The sequence below is a fragment of the Ovis aries genome, chromosome 2 (assembly GCF_016772045.2).
Source record: "Ovis aries strain OAR_USU_Benz2616 breed Rambouillet chromosome 2, ARS-UI_Ramb_v3.0, whole genome shotgun sequence".
NCBI lineage: Eukaryota > Metazoa > Chordata > Mammalia > Artiodactyla > Bovidae > Ovis > Ovis aries.
In genome coordinates, this window is record NC_056055.1 from 142,576,475 (window position 1) to 142,600,842 (window position 24,368).

Consider the following 24,368-nt stretch of genomic DNA (forward strand, 5'->3'; position numbering starts at 1 on the left):
GGCTTCTAAAATTCTTACAGTTAGACTTTTCCTCTAGAATTTGGCTTTATTTATCAGATAATTTGCCTTACAATGAACATTAAATAAACTTCACAGATTTTTTTTTCTTAAAATAATCTCTCAGAAGGGAACCCTCATACACTGCTGGTGGGAGTTAAACTGGTACAAACATTTAGAAAGATACACGCACCTCAATGTTCATAGCAGCATTATTTACAATTGTCAAGACATGAAAACAATCTAAGTATCTATCTATCAACAGATGCACGGATAAAGAAGACACACATGTATTATGCTGGGTGAAATAAATCAGGAAAAGAAAAATGCTGCATGATATAACTTATATGTGAAATCTCAAAAATAAAACTAGTGGAATATGACAAAAAAGAAAAAAAATCTCTCTTTTCCTTCAAATATCTCTAAATACCTTTCTCTGTGTCAAGTTACACTAAATTCATCTCTGCTTCTATTCCCAGCCCCTGGAAGAGAAAGAAGTTAAATAAAATGCTTGTTCTTCCTGCCAAATAAGCTACTGTTGATTGCTTTCACATCTTTATTAAGTTCCTTGTTAGTGTGTAAATTATTTTGCACAGGGTTTCTTGTTCATTAGACTAGAAAATTTTAGCTTAAAGTCTACTAGCCCAGTAAGCATAATACAAAAACTAGCCTTTAGGAATGAAGCCTCTGGACTCAGCCTGTTTGCACGATTCCTTTTTCAACCATTTCTACACAGAAGGACCTTAGAACGAAAGGTCTTATTTTTACTAATTCTCTATTTTTTCATTCACAAAATGATAGTGTTGTACAAGCTTAATCTATAGGGTAGCTATAAAAATTAAAAAAAGAGAATATATGTCAAGTGCTTAGTATATTCCTGGCACACAATGAATGGTTATTGACTTTTTAACTGCATTTATTCAAAATACAAAGTTTATTTATGCTGTCAAAGGAAAGTGATATCATTATTTTATGTACCTCTAAGAAAAGAGGAAAATTCTGGCAAACTATAAAATGCCATTGACTACTACAAGCATGTCAATTTCAAAGGCTTAACATGTGAAGAAATACGTGTCTTAGAATTGAGTATATCTAGTGGCGATTCATGGGGTTGCAAAGAGTCGGACACAACTGAGTGACTGAACTGAACTGAGTGGCATTTGTGGCTTTCAAAATTTAGCAGTTGCTGTGATTTCTATGACTGACTAGGATCCATTTATACCAAAAACACAGCTGTGAGAGCCTGTATGAAGATGGACAATATGAATCCAGGGAATATCCATAGGGTTCTAGATTTAGATAGATGTGGGTTCAAACCCCTGCTCTATTACTTACCAATGGTGTATGTACCCTTCCATAAGTTATTTAACTTGTCTACCCTGTAGCTGTAAAATAGGAATAATGATAGCTCTGAATTTCTAAGATGACTCTGAGTGTTAAATAGGCAGCAATACCCATGAAGCCTCTAACAAAGTACCTGGGAAATACTCAGTGTTTGAAGAATTAGTACTTGCTAGCCATTAGCAGCAGCACAGTGCCTTATCCTCCAGGGTCTAGAGGCAGACCAATGTTGGGGTGAGGGGAGGGATTCAGGGATAAGCTCAAATATATGTGGGACCTGCTCAAAAGACTATGCCTATAAATCAAAGAAAAAACTTTAAATGTACCTCAGAAAAAAAGATACTTGCTGGTTCTGGAAAAATAAGTCATTTTTAGAGATACTAACACAACATCCTACAGTCTCTTAATTTTACTTTTAAACATAAAATACTTTTAAAAAGCCAATGCCTGTGTGTCTGTGTGTGTCTGTGTGTCTGTGTACTTGGGGTGAGGCTGGGGAAAAAGATAAAATTTGTCTCTGGAAGTCAGTTTTTGTTTATTGTTTTTTTAATACCTTGAATTACCTTTCCTATGAGAATTTCAGTCATATTTCAAAACAAGGAAAAATTGCTCCTAACACTCAAAAACAAAGGTAAATGGGAAAAAGATTAAATTATAAAATCATTATGACCAGAAATGGATATATTTTATATCATCTTTATCATTAATAAAAGATTCTGACATCTAATCAAGGTTGAAATCAGAACAGTCTGATTAATTTAAGTGTATGCTCCTGACATGGCTCCACAAAAGGTGGTGAGGGGAGAAATGCATACATTATGATGCATTAGCATGCTTTAGAGTGATTTGTCTCATGGTACCCAATAAATGACTTTACATTGACATAAAAACAAGTTAGTGTACTATTAAGTACCATAAATCATCATATTTGGTAGTGGGAGTAGATGAGAAACATTAATGGAGCTTGAATTTGTTTTAGGTGTTTGAAGCTCAATGCATTCACTCACTGCTACACATTAAACAGATAAAGAAATATCTTTTCAAGTAGGAAAACGGGTTAACCATTTGTTTTCCACACACAATATAGTGAGTGCTAAACAGCTGCTAAAATAAGGGTACAGTTTAGTGTCTAAAGGCTGGCTGATGTCCAGGAAAAGGATACCAGGATGACTATACCTGTTGTAATAGCCACATCCATTCGGAACTGTCACTGCCTCCAGTGCTCTCCAGGCTAAATATATTTAATTTCAAACCTGTCCAAAAATTCCAGACTTCTAAGTTCAGATAAAGGACTTCATTTGAGGAATAGAAAGAACACCTACATAAAGAAGGCTTTACTATAACAACACTCAGGCTTGGTACTCAGTAAGAAGAACCAACAAGGAGTCTACGAAGTTAAGAAAGTTTGCATCAGAGGGACTAGTTCCAAAGAGATGGAAGAAATTTTAGGAGCATCTATCAAAAGACAATGCATTATAACTACCAAAAAGAGGGTGAGGATTTTGGAGGGGCTGACAATGTATTTGAGAGATTGAAGTTTGCTGTCAAATCAGCATCAGAAGGGCAATAGAGAGTTATAGTTCATGGAATTTGGGTCTGAGACCAGAGGTATTTGAGTTTCTTGAATTTGAGCCAATGACTTAGGATTGTAATCAAGACAGAACCAATGGCTTAAATAACAGTAACAACTACAACTACGAAAAAGGGAAAAAAAGGCAAGCAATTTACTTCTGAAAATGTAGTAAAACTCAGTGAGTGGAACTAGGGTATAAATTCAAAGCTGATCTAAATGTAGAGCCGGGGCTTTCCTGGTGGCTCAGTGGTAAAGAACCCATCTGCCAAGCAGGAGACACAGGTTTGATCCGTGGGTTGGGAAGACACCCTGGAGAAGGAAATGGCAACCCACTTGAGTATTCTTGCCTGGGAAATGCCATGAATAGAGAAGTCTGGCAGGCTGCAGTCCATGGGGTTGCAAAAGAGTTAGTTAGACACAATTTAGTGACCAAATAACAACAAACTGTAGAGCTTCCATTTATTCAACTTCTGAACTACTGAGTAGGCTCCTTAAATTCTCCTTGCTAGAAAAACAATTAATTGCAGAGAACCTGAAATTATAGGCAGAGCTTAAATGGCTGAAACTTCCAAAATTTTAGAAGTATGGGAGTAGGGAGGTAGGAATCACATTCTACAAAGGGACATAAAAATAATAAATCTGTGAGGTATGGAAAAATCAGAGTAAAAGGGACCATAATCTTTCACTCCACAGTGCTAAAGTCTCAAGATGGATCATAAATATTAAAATTTTTATTTTGAGAAAATATTACTTATTGAACAGTTGCAAGAAAAATATGGAGATTCCCATATACCATTTGTTCAGCTTTCTCTAATCTTAAAATTTTATTTAGTCACAGTATGATTGTGAAACCAAAAAATATTTAGACCTTACTAGAATTTCACCACCATTCCCACTAATGCTCTCTTTTCTGGCCCAAGATTCAGCAGACAATCCCATCCTCAATTTAGTTATCATGTCTCTAGTCTTCTCCAATCTGGGGCAGTTTTTTAGTATTTGTCCAAAGTGACCCTACCAGTTTTGAAGAGTAATGGCCAGCTGCTTTATAACATCCCTGTATATGTGGGTTTAAATGATGGTCCTCCATGATTAAACTGAGATTATGTATTTTGGTAAGAATACCACAGGGGTGGTGTTTTGCCCATTCAGGGGATGCATGATATCAGTGTATCTTATCACTGGTGATATTAACTTTGATAACTTAGCTTCTTTTTTTTTTTCTCTCCTGAGCTTCTCCACAATAAATAGAAATTTATCTGTCAGAGTGTTTTGGAAGGTATTCCTGTGTTGTTAGAGAGAAAGAGAGGCAATGCCTTGAGGCTGTTCTTCAGGGCAAACCCTCCAGGAAGAGACATCACTGGTCTCCTGTGACAAATTCTAAACACACTGCAGATGCCGAGAGGAATAACTGGCCCCAAGGATATGCAATGGAATGATGCATTCAGGTTGCTGTAGACTTGGACCATAATAGACATCAGGTTGGGGCCCCAGGGTTCCGTGTTTAAAGCCCCAGTTGCTACCCTGGGGCCTTTCTTCTCCTGGAAAGCTACAGATTTTGAGCCCACACATATGCAGTTCACTGCTCTGTTTTAGCTTAGGGTAATCTCCCATCTACACAGACTTTGGGCCACATCCAGTTTTTCGATACCTGGTTGGAACACTGGGACAAGGTGCCATGGCAATATAACTCTGACTGAGGAACTGGGCTTAGTGATTTGCTTGATAAATAGCTTGAGCCAGACTTTTCATCTCATCTGAAAAGAGGCACCCAAATGCCTGGTGGGCCAGCTGTCTGTCAGGCACTATCCAGCGCTCTGCTTTGTGCTCTGAGATGCCAGATCAAGTGTTCAGCCATTAACTCAGTTCTGATGAAACTGTGTTGGCATAAGTCTCTAGAGGTGGCCAGATGTGGGCTAGGGCAAAGGAGAAGGCAAGGATGAGATGGTTTTCAAATTGCTGATTAAGAAACTGGAATGTCATTTTCATGGCCTTTGGTAGAATTAAGGGCCCTGAATAAAAAACAAAATTTTATTTAATTCTCCCTCCCCAGGTAATGTTTTCTTTATTTTTCCTCTTAGCTTATCCTGATGGTAAGGTAAAATAACCTGGTAGCATATGAAAAGCAGCCATTGGGAGGACAGGAAAGAGGAAAAGAATCATGTATGAGACTCAAAGAATTAATTCAATCAGTAAGTAGATATGTTGGCTAAGCATCTGGGGAAGACAGAGTGGCTAAAAGAAGGTGGGTTTGCAGTAGAGGCAGCAGCGCTGGTATCAATATTCTTATAACACAAGGCTGAAAAGCTTCACTAGGCTTTCAAGTAAAATATCAAAGAATGCCAATCATGAACCGACAGCAGTTTTCGCAGCTGAAGGTGAGTCAATATTGCTTAACATTTTTCTGTGGTTACTGGCACTGCATTCTCTATAGTTATATTGGGACTGCATATGTCACTGCAATACATGAATGGGACAAGATGGCAGTTTCCTCAGAAAGTCTTTAAGAGCATGCAGATGAGTTCAGCTGGGAATGTTACCATCAGACCACAGAACTATTTTTCCTTCAGCTAACATCAAACACTGGGCAGGAGGCAGTAAAATAACAAAGATATAAATGGAGAAAGAACAACCAAAGAACACTAGCAATAACTGAAAAGCAAATTATATCACTAAGAAAAAGCCACATAAAACGAAGCAAACCATTACAGCCCACCCTTGTGGTATCTTTGAAGTCGAAGTTTAATTTATTCTCTTTCTGTGTGTAAATACAATAAACACCATACAATGTGAATCTCATCTGTTTTGGATTTGGATTTGACTAAGTGCCAGTAACTTCTGTCAATCAGGACAATGAAGGTGCAAACATATCTCTGTCTAGGGCCTTAATAAAACTTTGAAAACTGTAGTTTAACAAACTGTCTTTTCATCTCAAAATGGGATTATAACTCATGGTGGAAAATTTCATTAGCATTTGCTCTAGCTGGTGAGAGTAGGCTTCTGCCTTTATAGATGAGAAAACAAAAGCTCCTTGAGATTAAATATTTTCCCCCAAGGACATCTACTGAGTTATACAAATGATACTGGAGAAGAGAAAATAGAAGAAAAATTCATTCGGTTCTAGTTTGGTACTATTTCTTAAATTTCATTTGGTGCTACCTCTTAAATACCTCTTCCCTGTCAGGTGTTATATAACTTTATCTTCACAAAAATCCTGTGCCATATTAATATACTCATTTTATAGGTGTGGAAATTAAGGATTAATGAGGTGAAATAATTCATTTTTCACTCATTGAGGAAGTAGCTGAGCAAAGGTTTCCAACTGATCCTTTGTCACCAAATATTATGCTCTTATATTCTATGCTGAAATGAAAATTACAATCCTGTCTAACATATCCTCTAACAAAAATAAAGGGGTCATCTTTCTCATTATTTACTTAAGCTCTCCAAAATCTACTTGCTCACTTTCAGGCACAGAAAAAAATATTTTCTTTCTTCAAAGATCCTTAAAACTTTTCCTATAAGGGAAATACTTGAGAGTTTGGTGAACAAATTTTTCAGCAGTGATTTTCAAGACTGTAATAACCTCCATCTCTTTAAATGCTTTTATAAAATACATCATGCTTGACAGAAATTATCTCAGAAACACTGATGTAATGGAGGGTGGGAGATAGAGAATCAGAGGCTCTGACAGGGCAACTGCCTGCGAAGAGTAGTGCTTCCTGCTCCTTGAGATTAGAGATAAATTAATCCCTGAGTCCCCAGGTGCCCAAGTATACGAAAAAAAATGTAAGTTTGTTTATCTAATGAAGTGATTTTGTAGTGGAAGCAAATTGGAAGCCATGATTCACCTGTGCCTTTAAAGGTTTGATTTTATGCAGAACTAAAAAGTAGGAGATGAAAAATTGGTCATTAAATGAAAAACCAGAGGCTTTGATTATTGGAGGGAATGAAAATAATATTCTGGAAACTAGCCCATATTTAATTGTTTATATCCTATTCAATCACTGATGCACACATAGGCCCACAGTCTGTTAGCCTGTGTCTTCATGTCTTCTTTGAGCCTCCAATCATACAATAGACGGAATCAATGCATTCTGAGGCCACACAACTAGCTACAATAGGATGACTGTGCCTCCTGAGATGGATCAAGTTCAGCTCATGCCTGAATGCTCTGTGTCAATCTATAGCCTAAGTGAATGACAGAAACAGTTTCTGTTGGAGTGTTAAGTAAATTAAACGGATTGCACAAGGGAGTGGGGTTTATGACAAAGATCATATCTGTGCATTGAAAACAAGTAAATCATTACGTAATCTATTGTGAAAATAAAATCATTTAATATTCGGAGTCTAAAGATATGAATGGAATAGATGAAAAATTAATTATTAATTGAATCAAGAAACCCTTTATTCACACTAGGATCATAGGGAAGGCTGAAGTGATCCTTCAGCAGCATTTGCTTAGTGGTCTCACTATTCTTAGTGCTCTGGATAGCAACTGAGAACTGGGAAAAAAGACAAAAGAACTTGAACAAGCTTGCTTTGCTCCAAATTAGTCTAAACACTGCTACTATTCAAAATCTAATACCCAGAGTTGTCTGTGTTGTTCAGTCGCTAAGTCGTGTCTGATTGATTCTTCGCAGCCCCATGGACTGCAGTACTCCAGGCTTCCCTGTCCTTCACCATCTCCTGGAATTTTGCTCAAGCTCATGGTCCATTGAGTCAGTGATGCCATCCAACTATCTCATCCTCTGTTATCCCCTTCTTTTCCTGCCTTCAATATTTTCCAGCATCAGAGTCTTTTCCAACGAGTTGGCTTGTTGCATCAGGTGGCCAATCCAGAATTAAGTTTAAAATTGCATGTATATTCCACCTAAATATATGTTTACTCATAGAGAAACATGATTTGAAGCAAATGTATCTCACAATGCTTTGTGTTTGCTTGTTCCTTTATAATATCTTCCTTTTCTTTTTCTTTTGTTATTGTTCCTTTGCCAAACTTCCTCTCCTAATAAATTCACCCTTTTAGGTGACTATGTGTTGCATATCAAATACAGATCATCCAAAATTAAATTTATTAATGTTTCTCGGCTTCCTAAAGTTACAAACACACATATCATCAACTACATATAGAAAAGAGTAAAAAATATGATTCTAAAATATGGGAATATGTTCATCAGGGAAGAGCAGAGGAAAACGCCAAAATCATATACTACCTAACATTTTTTAACAGATTTTGAAAAGTCTACAATATAACTGTATTAGTCCCATAGCTGCTGAAACAAATTACCATAAGCTTAGTGGCTTAAAACAACACAAATTTATGACCTTGTAGTATTGGGGATCAAAGTCTGAAGTTCGTTTCACTGGTCTAAAGTCAAGATGTCTTTAGGAAAACATTCCTTCTGGATGCTGTGGGCAGGGGAGGGGGTGGAGGGCGAGGGCCTGGTTTCCTTGCCTCTGTTTCCAGAGGCTGCCCACGTTCCTTGGATCATGGCCCTGTACCATTCCCATCTCTGGTTCTGTCATCATATCTTCTCTGATTATCTCTCACTCTGACATTCTTGCCTCCTTTTCATAACACCCTGTTTTCACCTGGTATACTTCAGGAAAACTTTTCCATCTCAAGATCCTTAACCACATTTCAAAGTCCCCTTTGCCTTATTAGTAACACATTCACAAGTTCTGGGGATCAGGATATGGACATCTTTGGGAGGCTGTTATTCTGCCTCTGTATTATCATCAGTGTAGTCAATTAACTGAATCTAAGAGAAGAATAAGAAAAGAGTTTTGTCCACAAATAGCTAACATTATGTATCCCTTTGTGTAAAGTCCCATGATTTTGCATTTATTCATGATACATTAAACCATTCTGATTCTTGAATGTGTTTACGTAAACTTGCTTGTGGTAGATTGTTTAGAGTAGCTCCAATTATTCATCTCCTTGACTGTTTACCCTTGCAAATCAGTTCAGTTCATTAACTCAGTTGTATCTGACTCTTTGCAACCCCATGGACTGAAGCATGGCAAGCCTCCCTGTCCATCACCAACTCCCAGAGTTTACTCAAACTCATGTCCATTGAGTCGGTAATGCCATCTAGCCATCTCATCATCTGTCATCGTCTTCTCCTGCCCTCAATCTTTCTTAGCATCAGGGTCTTTTCAAATGAGTCAGTTATTCACATCAGGTGGCCAAAGTATTGGAGTTTCAGCTTCAGCATCAGTCCTTCCAATGAATATTCAGGACTGATTTCCTTCAGAATGGACTGGTTGGATCTCTTTGCAGTCCAAGGGACTCTCAAGAGTCTTCCCCAACACCACAGTTCAAAAGCATCAATTCTTCGGCACTCAGCTTTCTTTATAGTCCAACTCTCACATCCATACATGACTACTGGAAAACCATAGCCTTGACTAGACAGACCTTTGTTGGTAAAGTAATGTCTCTACTTTTTAATATGCCATCTAGGTTGGTCATAACTTTTCTTCTAAGGACTAAATGTCTTTTAATTTCATGGTTGCAGTCACCATCTGCAGTGATTTTAGAGCCTCCCAAAATAGTGTGTCACTGTTTTCACAGTTTCCCCATCTATTTGCCATCAAGTGATGGGACCAGATGCCATGATCTTCGTTTTCTGAATGTTGAGTTTTAAGCCAACTTTTTCACTCTTCTCTTTCATTTTCATCAAGAGGCTCTTCAGATCTTCTTTGCTTTCTGCCATGAGGGTGTGTCATCTGCATATCTGAGGTTATTGATATTTCTCCCGGCAATCTTGATTTCAGCTTGTCCTTCTTCCAGCCCAGCATTTCTCATGATGTTCTCTGCATATAAGTTAAATAAGCAGGGTGACAATATACAGCCTTGACGTACTCCTTTTCCTATTTGGAACCAGTCTGTTGTTCCATGTCCAGTTCCAACTCTTGCTTCCTGACCTGCATACAGATTTCTCAAGAGGCAGTTCAGGTGGTCTGGTATTCCCATCTCTTTCAGAATTTTCCATAGTTTGTGGTGATCCACACAGTCAAAAGGCTTTCGCATAGTCAATAAAGTAGAAATAGATGTTTTTCTGAAACTCTCTTGCCTTTTTGATAACCCAACAGATGTTGGTAATTTGATCTCTTTTTCCACTGCCTTTTCTAAAACCAGCTTGAACATCTGGAACTTCACAGTTCATGTACTGTTCAAGTCTGGCTTGGAGAATTTTTAGCATTACTTTCCTAGCGTGTGAAATGAGTACAATCGTGCAGTAGTTTGAGCATTCTTTTGCATTGCCTTTCTTTGGGATTGAAATGAAAACTGACCTTTTCCAGTCCTGTGGCTACTGCTGAATATTCCAAAATTGCCAGAATATTGAGTGCAGCACTTTCACAGCATCATCTTTCAGAATGTGAAATATCTCAACTGGAATTCCATCACCTCTACTAGCTTTGTTTGTAGTGATGCTTCCTAAGGCTCACTTGACTTTGCATTCCAGAATGTCTGGCTGGGTGAGTGATCATACCATTGTGATTATCTGTGTCCCGAAGATCTTTGCAAATATGAGTCTGCAATTTCTTCCGTCAAGCTAAAGCTAAGTCACTTCAGTTGTGTCTGACTCTGTGTGACCCCATAGACAGCAGCCCACCAGGCTCCCCCTTCCCTGGGCTTCTCCAGGCAAGAACACTGGAGTGGGTTGCCATTTCCATCAAGAGGTGAAATATATTTCAGCACATTATAATCTGGCTTGTTTTGTGATGATTCTGGCCAATACAATATGGAAATGAGATGTGCAAGCTCTGAGAGGAGACCTCTAGAGCCCTCAGGAAGTTCCACTGTCTTTCTTGATACTTCTAGGACCTGAGCATAAATCTGGGCAACTCACTGGAGGAGGAAAGACTACATCAGGCAGAACAGAGTTGTCCTAGCCCTGGAACCATCCCAGAGTAGCCAGACTCCTGCTCACTCGGCAACTGACCATAGATATATGTGCGAGGCCAGAAAACACTAGATAAACTTCCCAGCTCACCAGAGAATTGTAAGCAATCACAGATGTATATTGTTTAAAGATTCTAATTTCAAGGTGGTTTGTTATGCAGCAAATGCTAATGGATACATCGCATGATATAATAACAATTTCGTATTGTTACAAATGGATATGGCATTTTCTCTGAAATTTATAATCTTAGATTCTTATAAGTTCTTAAAAACTCTATTAAAATCATGTTCCATTTCATTTATTTGGGATAATGCCTGTTTGAATTTATGTCTTTGAATTATTGTCTGCCTCATGAGCATAAAAATCCTCAGTGCAAAAGTTCATTCTATGTTGCTTTTATAAGGAGTTTTACAGTTGATCACAATAGGTTGTGTGAAATTATAAAATGCCAGCAGGTAAATTATTTTAAGATTTTCTCATTAAGTTTCTATTGCAATTATATTAAGGTAAATTGTTTTAACAAAAGCTCTGGAATACAGTGACTACTTTTAGGGGTTAAGATCATCTCTATTTTATGAGCTTATATTTTATAGAAACAACATTGGCTCTTATAATTCCTTTTACCAATTAACCAATATTTTCTAAACTATCTGTTAATGGACACTTTTTAATAAAGACATGTTTCTCCTATGTTGACTTTAAATGTTTTAAACAAATATATTTGTGTGCATATCTGTAAATATGTATACATATATACATATAATTCCATGCCTTTAAAAATTTTACAAGCTTAGACTGAACTTCAATAATTTTATGAAATTTTTCTTAACAAGTGCCTATTGCTGAAGAGTTCCCCTCTACAACAACACAAAAATGCAGTTCTTGTTTATCATTGTTGAGATGAATTTCTAACTGTAATAACCTTTCTTATCTGAAATAATTTTTTGTGTTTACTTTAAATATCATAAATATTGAATACCTTTCCCCACATCACCAATATCTCAATAGAGGGTCTCCATAAATATAACTGTCAGTTATAAAGTAGTTAGTATATTTTGGATAACTTATGCAAATCAATATTATGCCATTAACTTATAATAATAACAAAGTATTGATATAAGAAAGAAGAAAGGGATCTATAGAAACAAAGGGTTAAATGTTAAGTTGTATAAAATTGCTAGCTAAGCTTTTTTTTGCATGAAATACATAATTTTAAGTTGAACGAGGACTCTTTTTGCATGCCTAGTAACAAAATATGATTCATTGGAAGAAAGCAGTTAATTTCTTATTGGATTCTCATTTTTCTTTTCCTTTTTTCCTCCTTGTTTTAGAAGTCATATGGAATTTATATAGAGAGTTCTGCAACCATTACTAACATTCATTTATAAGAACTTATTCTAAAATTCATGTTTGTTTCTACAGATGAAAAATTTCTAAACACACAATCCATGTTTTATACATTTAGGGAAATACCATGTTATGGCATAGTACCTTAGACTGGCTAGAACACAGTGTATTAAAGATGTTGATCAAATTTAATTTTTGAAAACCAAGAGGTGTTTTCACATCTGATTTCTTTCCATAATTATTTTTATAGGCACCAGGTCCAAAAATCACATACCAACCAATAGCAGTAATCTCACATTTCAACCAGAAACCCTTATTAATGTTTTATTTTTAAAAAATATTGTATTTAAGCAGCTACATCTGTTCCAGATGAGGCTAGGTTCTATTACATAATTTATAAAAATGGCATTTTCTATCTTTAGCCAATTTTTTAATTAATTATCTTGGGTAAATATTCAGAATTATAATACTAAAATCAACAGAGATGAAACTCTTTTCTGTGGCTTAACTTAATTCATTAAGGTAAGAATAAATGACATTGTAAGGATCTATGTTAAGTGTTCCCCAATCCCTAGACATCCAACTGTGTGTGTGTTGTGTGTGTGTTAGTCGCTCAGTCATGTCCAATTCTTTGTGACCCCATGGACTTTAGCCCACTAGACTCCTTTGTCCAGAGAATTCTCCAGGCAAGAACACTAGAGTGGGTTGCCATTTCCTTCTCCAGAGCATCTTCCTGACCCAGGGATCAAACCAAAAGATGTTATAAAGCCATAAACAAAAAATTTGCACCTATAGAGTAAAAAGAAGGGAAACAAAGTCCTCAGATTGAAGATTGGCAAGTATCAACAGTTTGATTTTTTTGAGACATTCTCTAGCTTCAACATAATCTCATATATAACTTTATATCCTTTATTCTCATTAAATCAAGTTGAGTTACTTGATATACAACAATGGTCTCATCATAACTACAATATGCCCCAATAAAACCTGAGAGAAAATATTTGCAAAATAATTTATTTTGAAAAATTTTCTATTTCTGTGAAGCTTTCAACAAAGGCTAATGATCCATTAACAAGAATAGGACAGTGCCTCCCTGATAACTGTCACTAAGCTTAAAAAAAAAAAAAAAAGAATAGAGCATGGAGTTTGCTTCCCAATGGAAAACCTGAGAGTATTTATTAATTATTTATGAAATTCAACTATAATCTCTTTTGTAGGGACTCTACTGAGTGTGATACATTCAAGCAATTTCAGTTTAAGCAGTAGATGCTTTTAACTGACAACAGAAATATAAATGTGGTATTTGTTAACAATGTTGCTAATCCTATTTCCTGTATTTGAATAAATGTCCCCTTTAGCTAATAGACATATTTTATAGGTGACATTATAGTACACCATAATCACTGAGGCATAATCATACTTTACCACAAAATACTCCAGACTGTATGCCCTGTGGTATAAATATAATATCAATAATTCTTACAAGATGCCTGAGAAGTAGCAGATTAAGACATACATTCACAATGCTAAGCTTCACACAGCTAGAAGTAAATGGCAGGTGTCAGGATTAAAATCTAGGTCACAGTTGGTTCCAGAGCCTTCACTTGTTCCACTTCATCATCATTACTGATAAATCCTCATGGAGCTAAACGCAGCACCATTTCTTAGATGTTTGAAGTGCAAAGATTGATAAGAAATTGTCCTTACCTCTAAGGAACTTACAAGCTAGCTGCAGAAATAAGGCATATACATAAAGAAACATCTACATAAAAGGGCCTATCAGAGCTGTTTTTGTGGGAGTGAAAGGAGATCAAGTTCCCAAAGGAACAGACCATAGAGGAAGCCAATAACAGTGGATGCCACGTTTCACACTGTATTACATGGTTGCTTCAGGATATCTGTCTCGAATAGTGGAGGGGTGGGGAAACTATATGCTTAGAAATGGAAGGCTAGGCAAGCTGCCTATCTTGACTATTATAAATGTGGACTCTCAATCAATGGCTCCTTACCTTCCGGCTGTACTCAGCTGGTCCAGCTTGTCTGTTTCCACTCCGTGGAGCTTCAAACACACTCTTCAGCTCATCAAGGGCGATGGAGAACCGTTCAATCCTGTGCCGACCGCTCAGGGAACCCTCCTTCAGCACTTCCAGCTGAGCACAATCCCTAGAGTATTCACTTTTGTCCTCAGGACACTTTCCTTCAGGCTCTGCACTCAATACCTCTTCTCTGACACTTCGGAGCAGACTTGGAGGATCTGGAGGTCCAAGTGTTGATGCTACCTCTCCTTCAGGTTCAAGCAATTTGTTTTCTTGAGGCTGGAAAAGCCTGCAACGACTGCCCCTGGGACTGTACTCGCTTTTCTGGTAATCGCTGGATTCCCATTTCTGCCGCAGGAGGTTCAGAGAGCCCTTCTGCATTGGGAATATGGATGATTCCAGGTTGTCCTGCAATATAAAAAGTCCTTTCATTAAAGATATGTGTGAATAATTTTCTAAACACTGCTTAGGCATGCTAGATCTTGGGATTTGTATTCCAGTACAGAAATCCAGCTTTCCTATGTAATTTCTGGCTCATGACTTGACCCTTCAATGTCAGTTAACTGAGAATTAGATTATAAAGAGGACTGATTTGTACAGCCATGGACAGTTGTGTCCAACTCTTTGCAACCCCATGGACTATAGAGTCCTTCGAATTCTCCAGGCCATAATACTGCAGTGGGTGGCCTTTCCCTTCTCCAGGGGATCTTTCCAACCCAGGGATCCAACCCGGGTCTCCTGCATTGTGGGCAGATTCTTCACCAGCTGAGCCACAAGGGAAGCCCAAGAATACTGGAGTGGGTAGCCTGTCCCTTCTCAAGCAAGTCTTCCCAACCCAGGAATCGAACCGGGATCTCCTGCATTGCAGGCGGATTCTTTACCAACTGAGCTATCAGGGAAGCCCTAAGTCATGGACATTTGACTATAAATGTTGATTTATAGGCAAAACTATAGAACCATACATATATATCAAAACCATATGTAGACAAAACTAGGAAAACATTATTTTCTTCCCTTTTCTTTTATGTTAAATCAGCCAATAATTACTTACAAAATAAAATTTAAGCAATATTCTCTCATCATTTAGTATATTCTGTTAGTAATTCAGTCATGTATGTTCTGAGGAAAGAGCAATTTAACAAGTCCAACAGGAATGTCATTTCCAGGTGGTGCTAGGGCTAAAAAAAAATCCACATGCCAATTCAGGAGACTCAAGAGACATGGGTTTGATCCCTGGGTAGGGAAGATCCCCTGAAAAAGGAAATGGCAACCCACTCCAGTATTCTTGCCTGGGAAATCCCATGAACAGAGCAGCCTAGCGTACTACAGTCCATGGGGTCACAAAGAGTCAGACACAACTGGATGATTTAACAACAACAGGAAAAAAGGGGGTTTATTTTCTGCCTGTAACCATTCAGGACTTCTTTTGTAATTCTTGGTTTCTGCAAATGTATTAACATAAAAGTTTTGGACTAATAGCTAAAAACTATTAAGCTTTTGCTATAAGAAAAATACTTTGATAATAATTTATATGTATACCTCATTTTAATTCCAACATTCTCAAAATGAGTTAGTTGCTACTATGAATACTATTTCAGGTAAGGAAGTTAAGAATTAATTTGCCTAAGGTTCTGTGTAACAGAGCCTGGATTTGAAATACATCTGTGTGACTGCAGAACCTTCCCTTTTAACCACTGGAGTGTAATGTCCTCTTTGTACTTCAAGTGTCCAATTCATATCTCATTATGAAACTGATTAAATTTTAACTTTGATACAGAGTTTTGCGGTGAGTAGGAAAAAATCAAATTGCAAAATGTCCTTTTACCAGAAACAAACATATACACACACATAAACGAATCATAGGCATCAAGAGCTTCACATTAGCATGAATTCTTGTCACAGAAACAGCAACTTTCTGTTGTAACCCAGAGATTCTACACAGTAAATTTGGGGCTTCAAAAAATATATTTTGCTCTTGAAAGATGATGCTTTTTCCTGGAAAAGTATTAGCACAGTGGGTGGTAAACAATCTCACTTAGATTAAGTGAGAGTATCTCAAAAGGTCACCTAACAAAATGGCTCCAGACTTCTTTGTCCGCCAACCACATTATAAAAAATGTTTTTATGCACCGGGACTCAGTGCATATATATTAATAAATTTATTTATATGTATCTATACATATATGTATATAAAGTGAGCTTGTTTTCATTAAATAATTTTTCACTTTACTATGTGAAATGTCTGATGATATTTTCTAATATCCTTCACTTAAGAAAATGTTTTCTGTCCATTAATTGATTAATGGTTGACTAATGGTTCATAGACTGCTGGCTAGGTCTATGCGTACAGTAGGAGCTCAATCCCAGGTTGGGTTTTTACCAACTGTGTGACCTTGCAAAAGCTTCATTGGTAAAATGGACTTATATACATTAAGGCTTTATTTTGAGAAATGCATTAGATAATGTGTAAAATGTCTAGTGTGAATTAGACCTTCCAGTAGCTGTCAGTTCCATTCCCAGATCCACCTCTGGCTAAATCATTTTAATCATTCAATCATTTATGCTAAGTAGCAGTCTCCTAGATAAGAAAGCTGTAAAGAAAGAGGTTATTTTAATCCACAAATCCATAGACTGAACAGACTGGAAAATTTGGTTTTAATGATATTGCTAATTAATAAATTTGGATTAGCCTCTTATTATAGAAAGTCTCAATAAAGCAGTAGCACCCAACAAGACCTGAATATCTGTTTTAGAGAATGATCAACATATGGTGAGAGTCTAATCAACATATGCTGAAAATGTCTGTGTCTCATGTGTAAATGGACTTCAGAGAAGATCTCACTAGCAAAGGAAAGAATGGTGGAAACATCTCACAGCTGGTAATAGTGACCTCATGAGGTTTTTTAATGAAAAAATTGTTTCTGAGTCAATCTTGCATAATTAGGAATGCAAAGCTGGGAGGGGAAAAAACTCGAAGATGGAGAAGGAAAACCATTTTTCTCATATAGGAAAGATGATCCTAATATTCAAAACGGACTTGGAAATTCTATCTCTAGATGAAGATGGAATAGGCATATTTTCTCAATTCCTCTCTCTAAATATAGCTAAAAATCCTGGAAATAATACGTAAAATGAAACATAAGAGGACTTTGAAAGAGAAGGCAGACAGTCTAGGAACTTTTGCACTTGAGGAACAAAATGGTGGTGAATTCCTTGAGTTTTCTTTTAGTCATATATCCAGAAAATATTGCTCAAAGAGCCAGTAACTCAAAGACTCCAATAGGAACAAACAGCCTGCTGTCTCTAGCAAAAGAAGTAGGAAAGGGGAAAGTTAGCAGGTGTTTTAGACAATAATTGCCGTACCTCTCTGGACTCCAACGGGGTGTGCTACCATTCAGTTTAACTATCTGGCATTAGCACAGATTCCAAAGGTTAAGGCTTCAGTTCCACAAGACTGCCCCTACTTCAGAGGCCAGTTATAAGACAAACTGGTTGTAAGCTGGGGGTTCTCATGATTCCCTACTCAGGTTTGATAATTTTCTAGAAGAGTGTATAGAACTCAGAAAGCTACATTACTTAAATGTACCTGTTGATTATAAAGAATGCCACCCATGGACAGTCAAACGTAAAGGCACACTGGGCAAGTATGGGAGGGGTTGTGGAGCCTCCATGCCTTCTCCAGGCGTGCTTCTCTCCAAGCGCTTTGATGTAGTCACCAACCCGGAAGCTCTCCAAATCCACCATTTAAAGAGCTTTTACAAAGGTATCATTATGTCAGGGGAGTGCGTAATTTCCTCAGTTCTGTCTCACCGCAGCAAAAATTTGAAGTGATGGGTGGGTCGGTGCTACAGCTCAGTTTTAATTGGCAAGCAAAGGAAAAGAGATCCTCGAGGTGTGAGGGTGGGCCGGCCCAAAAGACATGAAGAGAAGAAAAGCCCCCGACTCAATTTTGGCTCCTCTTTTTGTACGTTTTTTCTCCTCCCCCGAGCTTGCCCTGTGTAAACTGGGCTAGCCAGGAGGGCTGTTTCACCTGAGATTCTCACTCTGGTCCTTGGACCTTCCTTTGTTCTATGGTCATGGGCTTTTCCCTTTCTTTGTCTTTTAGCCACCGCCATTATGGACTCCTTTTTCCTGTTCTAACTACCTAACAATTACATAGGCATGATTGATTAAATCATGGGTCATTGATGATTAACTCAATCTCTAGCCCCTCTCCCCTCCTTGCAGGTCAGGGTATGTGGTTAAAATTCCCATCTTTTAATCACGCTTTGGTGTTTCTGGTGAGTAACCCTCATTTTGAAGCTATCTTGGGCCCCCAGCCATGAGTCGCCTGGTCATCATACAAAACACAATCAGTCATCACTTCAGAGATTCTAAGAGCTTTAGGAGCTACGTGCCAGGAGTGAGAGACAAAGATCAAATATATACTTATCACAAATCCCTCACTGACTTCCCTCCCCACTATAACCACGGTATCAGAGAAAACTGGGTGAAGAGCCAGGATTTTCATACCCATTCAATGGTAATAAAGTCTTCCTCCAAGATGTCACTGGTGACCGTGTAAGGATCATGGATTTCCCTGTAGCTCAAATGGTAAAGAATCTGCCTGCGATGCCGGAGACCTGGGTTTGATCCCTGGGTTGGGAAGTTCCTCTGGAGAAGGGAACGGCAATCCACTCCAGTATTCTTGCCTGGAGAATTCCATGGACTGAGAAGCCTGGCGGGCTACAGTCCATGGGGTCACAAAGAGCTGGACATGACTGAGCGACTAACACACACACACACACACACACACACACACACACACACACACACACACACGGATAGTGTACTTTTGCACCACCTAGTGGTAATGAAACATTTCTCCTCTTCCCTACCTGTGTCAGAGGACACTGGAGTTTGCAACCACAACTTTCCCCAACTTTCACTGTTGGTAGGGGTTCTCTTCTAGCAGTGGTATCGGTGGAGGCTACAAGGGGAGCAATAAAGAGGAGCAATCCCCTCCCCAGCCAGGCAGGATAATATCAGTGAATCCTACCACCACATAACAGTAGTGGATTCCCTTCTCCAGGAAGTCAAAGAACACTAATTGGGGAAACTGGACTTCTACCTCAACCTGGCAATAATGAGGCAACTCCTCCATTCATCTTCTGAAAGAGATTTAGGTAAGATCCAAAGTTCATAACATAGTTGCCCAAGTGTCCAGATACTGAAATGCCATAAAAACTTAAAAACTGAAGGAAAAAAACAATCAGTGGGTAATAACATTGAGGCCACTCAGATATTGGAATTATCTGGCAAGAATTTTAAAGTAGTTTTGCTAAATGAACAATTACAAACTGCTTTAAACATGTTCAAATGGAAAATGCTTAGCAAATAGAAGATTAAAAAAACAAATTGAATTTTAGAATGAGATATAAATAAAGTAAAAGAAAAGGAAACTTCACTGGATAGTCTCAGCAGAATGGAAAGGACAAAATAAAAGGTCAATGAACTCAAATACAGAATGATAGAAATTACCTGATGTAAACACACAAAGAAAATATAATTTTAAAAAAGTAGAACATCAGAGACCAGTAAGACCATAAAAAAGATCCAGCATTCATGTCACTGGGATCCCAGAAGAAGAAGAGAAAGATGGTGGTGCTGAAAAATATTATTAGACAACATGGATAAAAAGTTTCTAACTTTTTAAATAACAAAAGATATGAAAAGACATAGTAAGATATAGTAAAAAAAAAAAGAGAGAGAGAGTAAAAATGTTGAGTGAATCTCTGTGACACATCAAAATAAAATTTCAGAAAAACAAAATTTTGAAAAAAAAAAAACAGAAATGTTGAAATCAGTAAGAAATATATGAAACCTTACCTATAGAGGAAAAACAATTTGAATGACAGTGAATATCTCATCAAAAACCATGAAGTTCAGGAGGAAGTGACAAAATATTTTTCAAGTGCTAATAGAAAATGACTGTCAACCCCAAATTGTATCTCTACCAAAATTAACCTTCAGAATTGAAGGCAAAGTGACAATATTCTCAAAGAAAAACTAAGAGAATTCATTACCATCAAACTTACCCTAAGAGAATGACTAAGGGAGTTCTTAAAATACAAAAGAAACTATAAAAGAAGAAATTTTGGAACATCAGGAATGAAGGAACAATGGAAAGAGCAAAATCATAGAGAAATGCATTAGACTTGCTCCTCTTATATATTCTAAAATATGTTGATGATTGATGCAATAAGTATAACATTATCTGATGTGGTACTTAGTATATGGAGATGATTTATTTGAGACAATTATATTATGGACTAGCAACAGTGAAGGGATAAAGAAGGTAAAGTTTCTACATTTCACTCAAGCTCGGAGATTGTTGAGACCAATAGATTGTGTTAAGTTATATGTGTATAATGTGAGACCTACAGAAAGCACTTAAAAAATCCATCACATATGAGATACATTAAAATGCACTATAGATAAATCAAAATAAATTCTCACAGATGGTATGAAAAAGTAAAGAGAGAAACAAAAAGCGGAGGGAATAAAATAAAACAAAATAAAATGGTAGGCCCAGTAATATTATTATATAAAATATAAATGGTCTGAGTGAGTGAAGTCACTCAGTCGTGTCCAACTCTTTGCGACCCCATGGACTGTAGCCTATCAGACTCCTCCATCCATGGGATTTTCCAGGCAAGAGTGCTGGAGTGGATTGCCATTTCCTTCTCCAATAAATGGTCTAAAAAGACTAATTAAAAGACAGAGATTACAGAGTAGATAAAAATTATTAGCTAACTAACTAACTCACTGTGTGTATATATATATATATATATATATATATATGGACATTATACAGTGTGAAAAATCCAATCTCAAAAAATTCACATAGTGTATGATTATATTTATATAATATTCATGAAATTGAAAAATTACAGATATGAGGAAGAGATTAGTGGCTACCAGAGGTTATGAATATAGGGGTCAGGTGGGTTGACTGAAGCAAAAGATCTGTGAGCAGGTGAAACATTCCATATCTTTCTTGCTTTGGTTGTAAAGAATTAACAGCTATAACAAAAGTACAAAAGTCTACACGTGATAAAATGGCATGAAAATATATATGACCAGAGATCAAATTGCCAACATCCACTGGATCATGGAAAAAGCAAGAGCGTTCCAGAAAAACATCTATTTCTGCTTTATTGACTATACCAAAGCCTTTGACTGTATGGATCACAATAAACTGTGGAAAATTCTGAGATGGGAATACCAGACCACTTGACCTGCCTCTTGAGAAACCTACATGCAGGTCAGGAAGCAAGAGTTAGAACTGGACATGGAACAACAGACTGGTTCCAAATAGGAAAAGGAGTACGTCAAGGCTGTATATTGTCACCCTCTCTTATTTAACTTATATGCAGAGTAAATCATGAGAAATGCTGGACTGGAAGAAACACAAGCTGGAATCAAGATTGGTGGGAGAAATCTCAATAACCTCAGATATGCAGATGACACCACCTTTATGGCATAAAGTGAAGAGGAAATAAAAAGCCTCTTGATGCAAGTGAAAGAGGAGAGTGAAAAAGTTGACTTAAAGCTCAACATTCAGAAAATGAAGATCATGGCATCTGGTCCCATCACTTCATGGGAAATAGATGGGGAAACAGTGGAAACTGTGTCAAACTTTATTTTTTGGGGCTCCAAAATCACTGCAGATGTTGGCTGCAGCCATGAAATTAAAAGATGCTTACTCCTTGGAAGAAAAGTTATGAGCAACCTAGATAGCATATTCAAAAGCAGAGACATTACTTTGCTGACTAAGGTCCATCTACTCAAGGCTATGGTTTTTCCAGTGGTCATGTATGATGTGAGAGTTGAACTGTGAAGAAAGCTGAGCACCGAAGAATTGACGCTTTTGAACTGTGATGTTGGAGAAGACTCTTGAGAGTCCCTTGGACTGCAAGGAGATCCAACCAGTCCATTCTGAAGGAGATCAGCCCCAGGATTTCTTTGGAAGGAATGATACTGAAGCTGAAACTCCAGTACTTTGGCCACCTCATGTGAAGAGTTGACTCATTGGAAAAGACTCTGATGCTGGGAGGGATAGGGGGCAGGAGGAGAAGGGGACGACAGAGGATGAGATGGCTGGATGACATCACTGACTCGATGGACGTGAATCTGAGTGAAATCCGGGAGTTGGTGCTGGACAGGAAGGCCTGGCGTGCTTCAATTCATGGGGTCGCAAAGAGTCAGACATGAATGAGCAACTGAACTGAACTGAACTGATACATATGTTGTGTTCGTATTGATTTCTTGCTTTTGAGAATATTCTATAGTCATGAGGTACATAAGCTCATTTTGTACTATGTTTGCAACTTCCTTGAACCTAGAATAATTTCAAAATAAAATAGTAAACTCTGGGAGCTGGTGATGGACAGGAAGCCTGGCATGCTGCAGTCCATGCAGTAGCAAAGAGTTGACACAACTGAGCAACTGAACTGAGCTGAAGATGTTGAAAACCAAAAAAATGAAACAGTAATTTGGTAGTAATTCCTCCAGATTTTATTTTACTTGGGAAGGATTAGAAACATAGAAATATCAGCATTTCACCTTGTGCAGTGACAGAGAGTGGTAAGGTACTCTGCTACATAGGTCACTATAACGAATGGGAAGCTACATGCCTATGTCAGCTGTCAATTCATTGCCTCTCACCTCAAGGTGTATCATTCAATATATGCACCATGATAAATGCACCATCACCATCACCGACTCAATGGGCATGAGTTTGAGCAAGCTCCAGGAGATGGCAAAGGATGGGGAAGCTCGGCGTGCTACAGTCCGTGCAACTGTAAACAGTCGGAGATGACTGAGCCACTGAATGACAAATGACTAAATCCCTTTAAGCATTTCTTCTTTACAACGTTTAGCTTTCTCAGTAGAGGGTGCCAGAGGGACATTGTAGGAAGAAGAGCTTCTAGCAAGTTCTTGCATTGCTGCTGTGTCAGGGTTTAGGAGAATGTGAGAACACCCAGTGGAGCCTGTCCAGTCACAGACATGGAATGCCACCACTCATGATCGTATAGCCTTAGCCTGGGAATAATCTTTCCACAGTCCTCTCAGGATGGAAACAAATCCCATAGCTGCCTGTGTCCTGGAGGTTCACACAGGGAGCAGCTGTTGATTCTAGGAGGCCTTGAGCAGCTTGCGTGCAGCTGGTCCATAACACAGGAGATAACACCCATCTGCTGTTTCCTCGGCCAGCTCCTGCACAGTTTTGTCCTCTGAAGTCTCTTGCCCAGATAGACACACTGATTACCACTGTGTTTCCTTGCTACCAATTGTTGATCACCCATTCAGTCTGCACCCTGAAGGGTGGCCTATTGCTTGTTTAGAAACTGCAGAACAGCTCCAGCCTAGCTAAACCAGCAAGCCTTTCCACTCTGCTTTTCTAGGGGCTGAGCCACACCTCCTCCAAGGGGTTCTGAACTCTTTTCGAGTTTGTCCTTCCTTGGTTACTCTCCCTCAGCCCTAGGGTACCATATAGTATTTCCTTATGGTTACACTTTTATTGTGGCTGTTAATTCTTTATATTCAACTTTTGCTGTTTAACCTGTATTTGGTTTGTATTTGCTGATTACACACTGGCATATTACTCTTGCTCAATAAGAGATGCTGCTGTTTAGTCACTGTCATGTTTGACTCTTTGAAACCCCACGGACTGTAGCGTGCCAGGCTCCTCTGTCCATGGGATTTCCCAGGCAAGAATATTGGAGTGGGTTGATATTTCCTTCTCTAGGGAATGTTCCTAACCCAGGAATAGAAACTGTCTCCTTCTTGGTAGGCAGATTCTTTACCACTGAGCCATCTGAGAAGCCCTCAATAAAAAATATCCACTATCTAACTCCAACAGGTAGGTCACGAGGCCACGTTTTCAGTATTGTCATGAAGCATGCCACTGTCCCCCTTATAACTAAGTGTGCTGGGATGTGGTATGGCTGGGAATAACTCTTCTTCCTATATTCCCTGGTCAGGAAATGACAGTCAACATGGCAGATGGAGGCATTGCCCTTAAAGTGTCCCATTGAACTCTATAGTCTTCCATGACATTTTACAGAAAACATTACAGCAAGTATTATCTAGATAAATAAGTTTAAGAAACTTAATATT

At 38.0% G+C, this 24,368-nt stretch overlaps 1 protein-coding gene across 1 annotated transcript in view; it reads right to left on the bottom strand.

Moving 5' to 3' along the window:
* Positions 1-24,368, bottom strand: part of LOC132659130 (uncharacterized) — a 623,558-nt gene that overhangs the window by 226,129 nt on the left and 373,061 nt on the right. Inside the window, exon 3 of the mRNA XM_060408826.1 lies at positions 14,178-14,612. Within this exon, the coding sequence (XP_060264809.1) occupies positions 14,178-14,612 (435 nt within the window). The remainder of the gene's footprint in view (positions 1-14,177; positions 14,613-24,368) is intronic.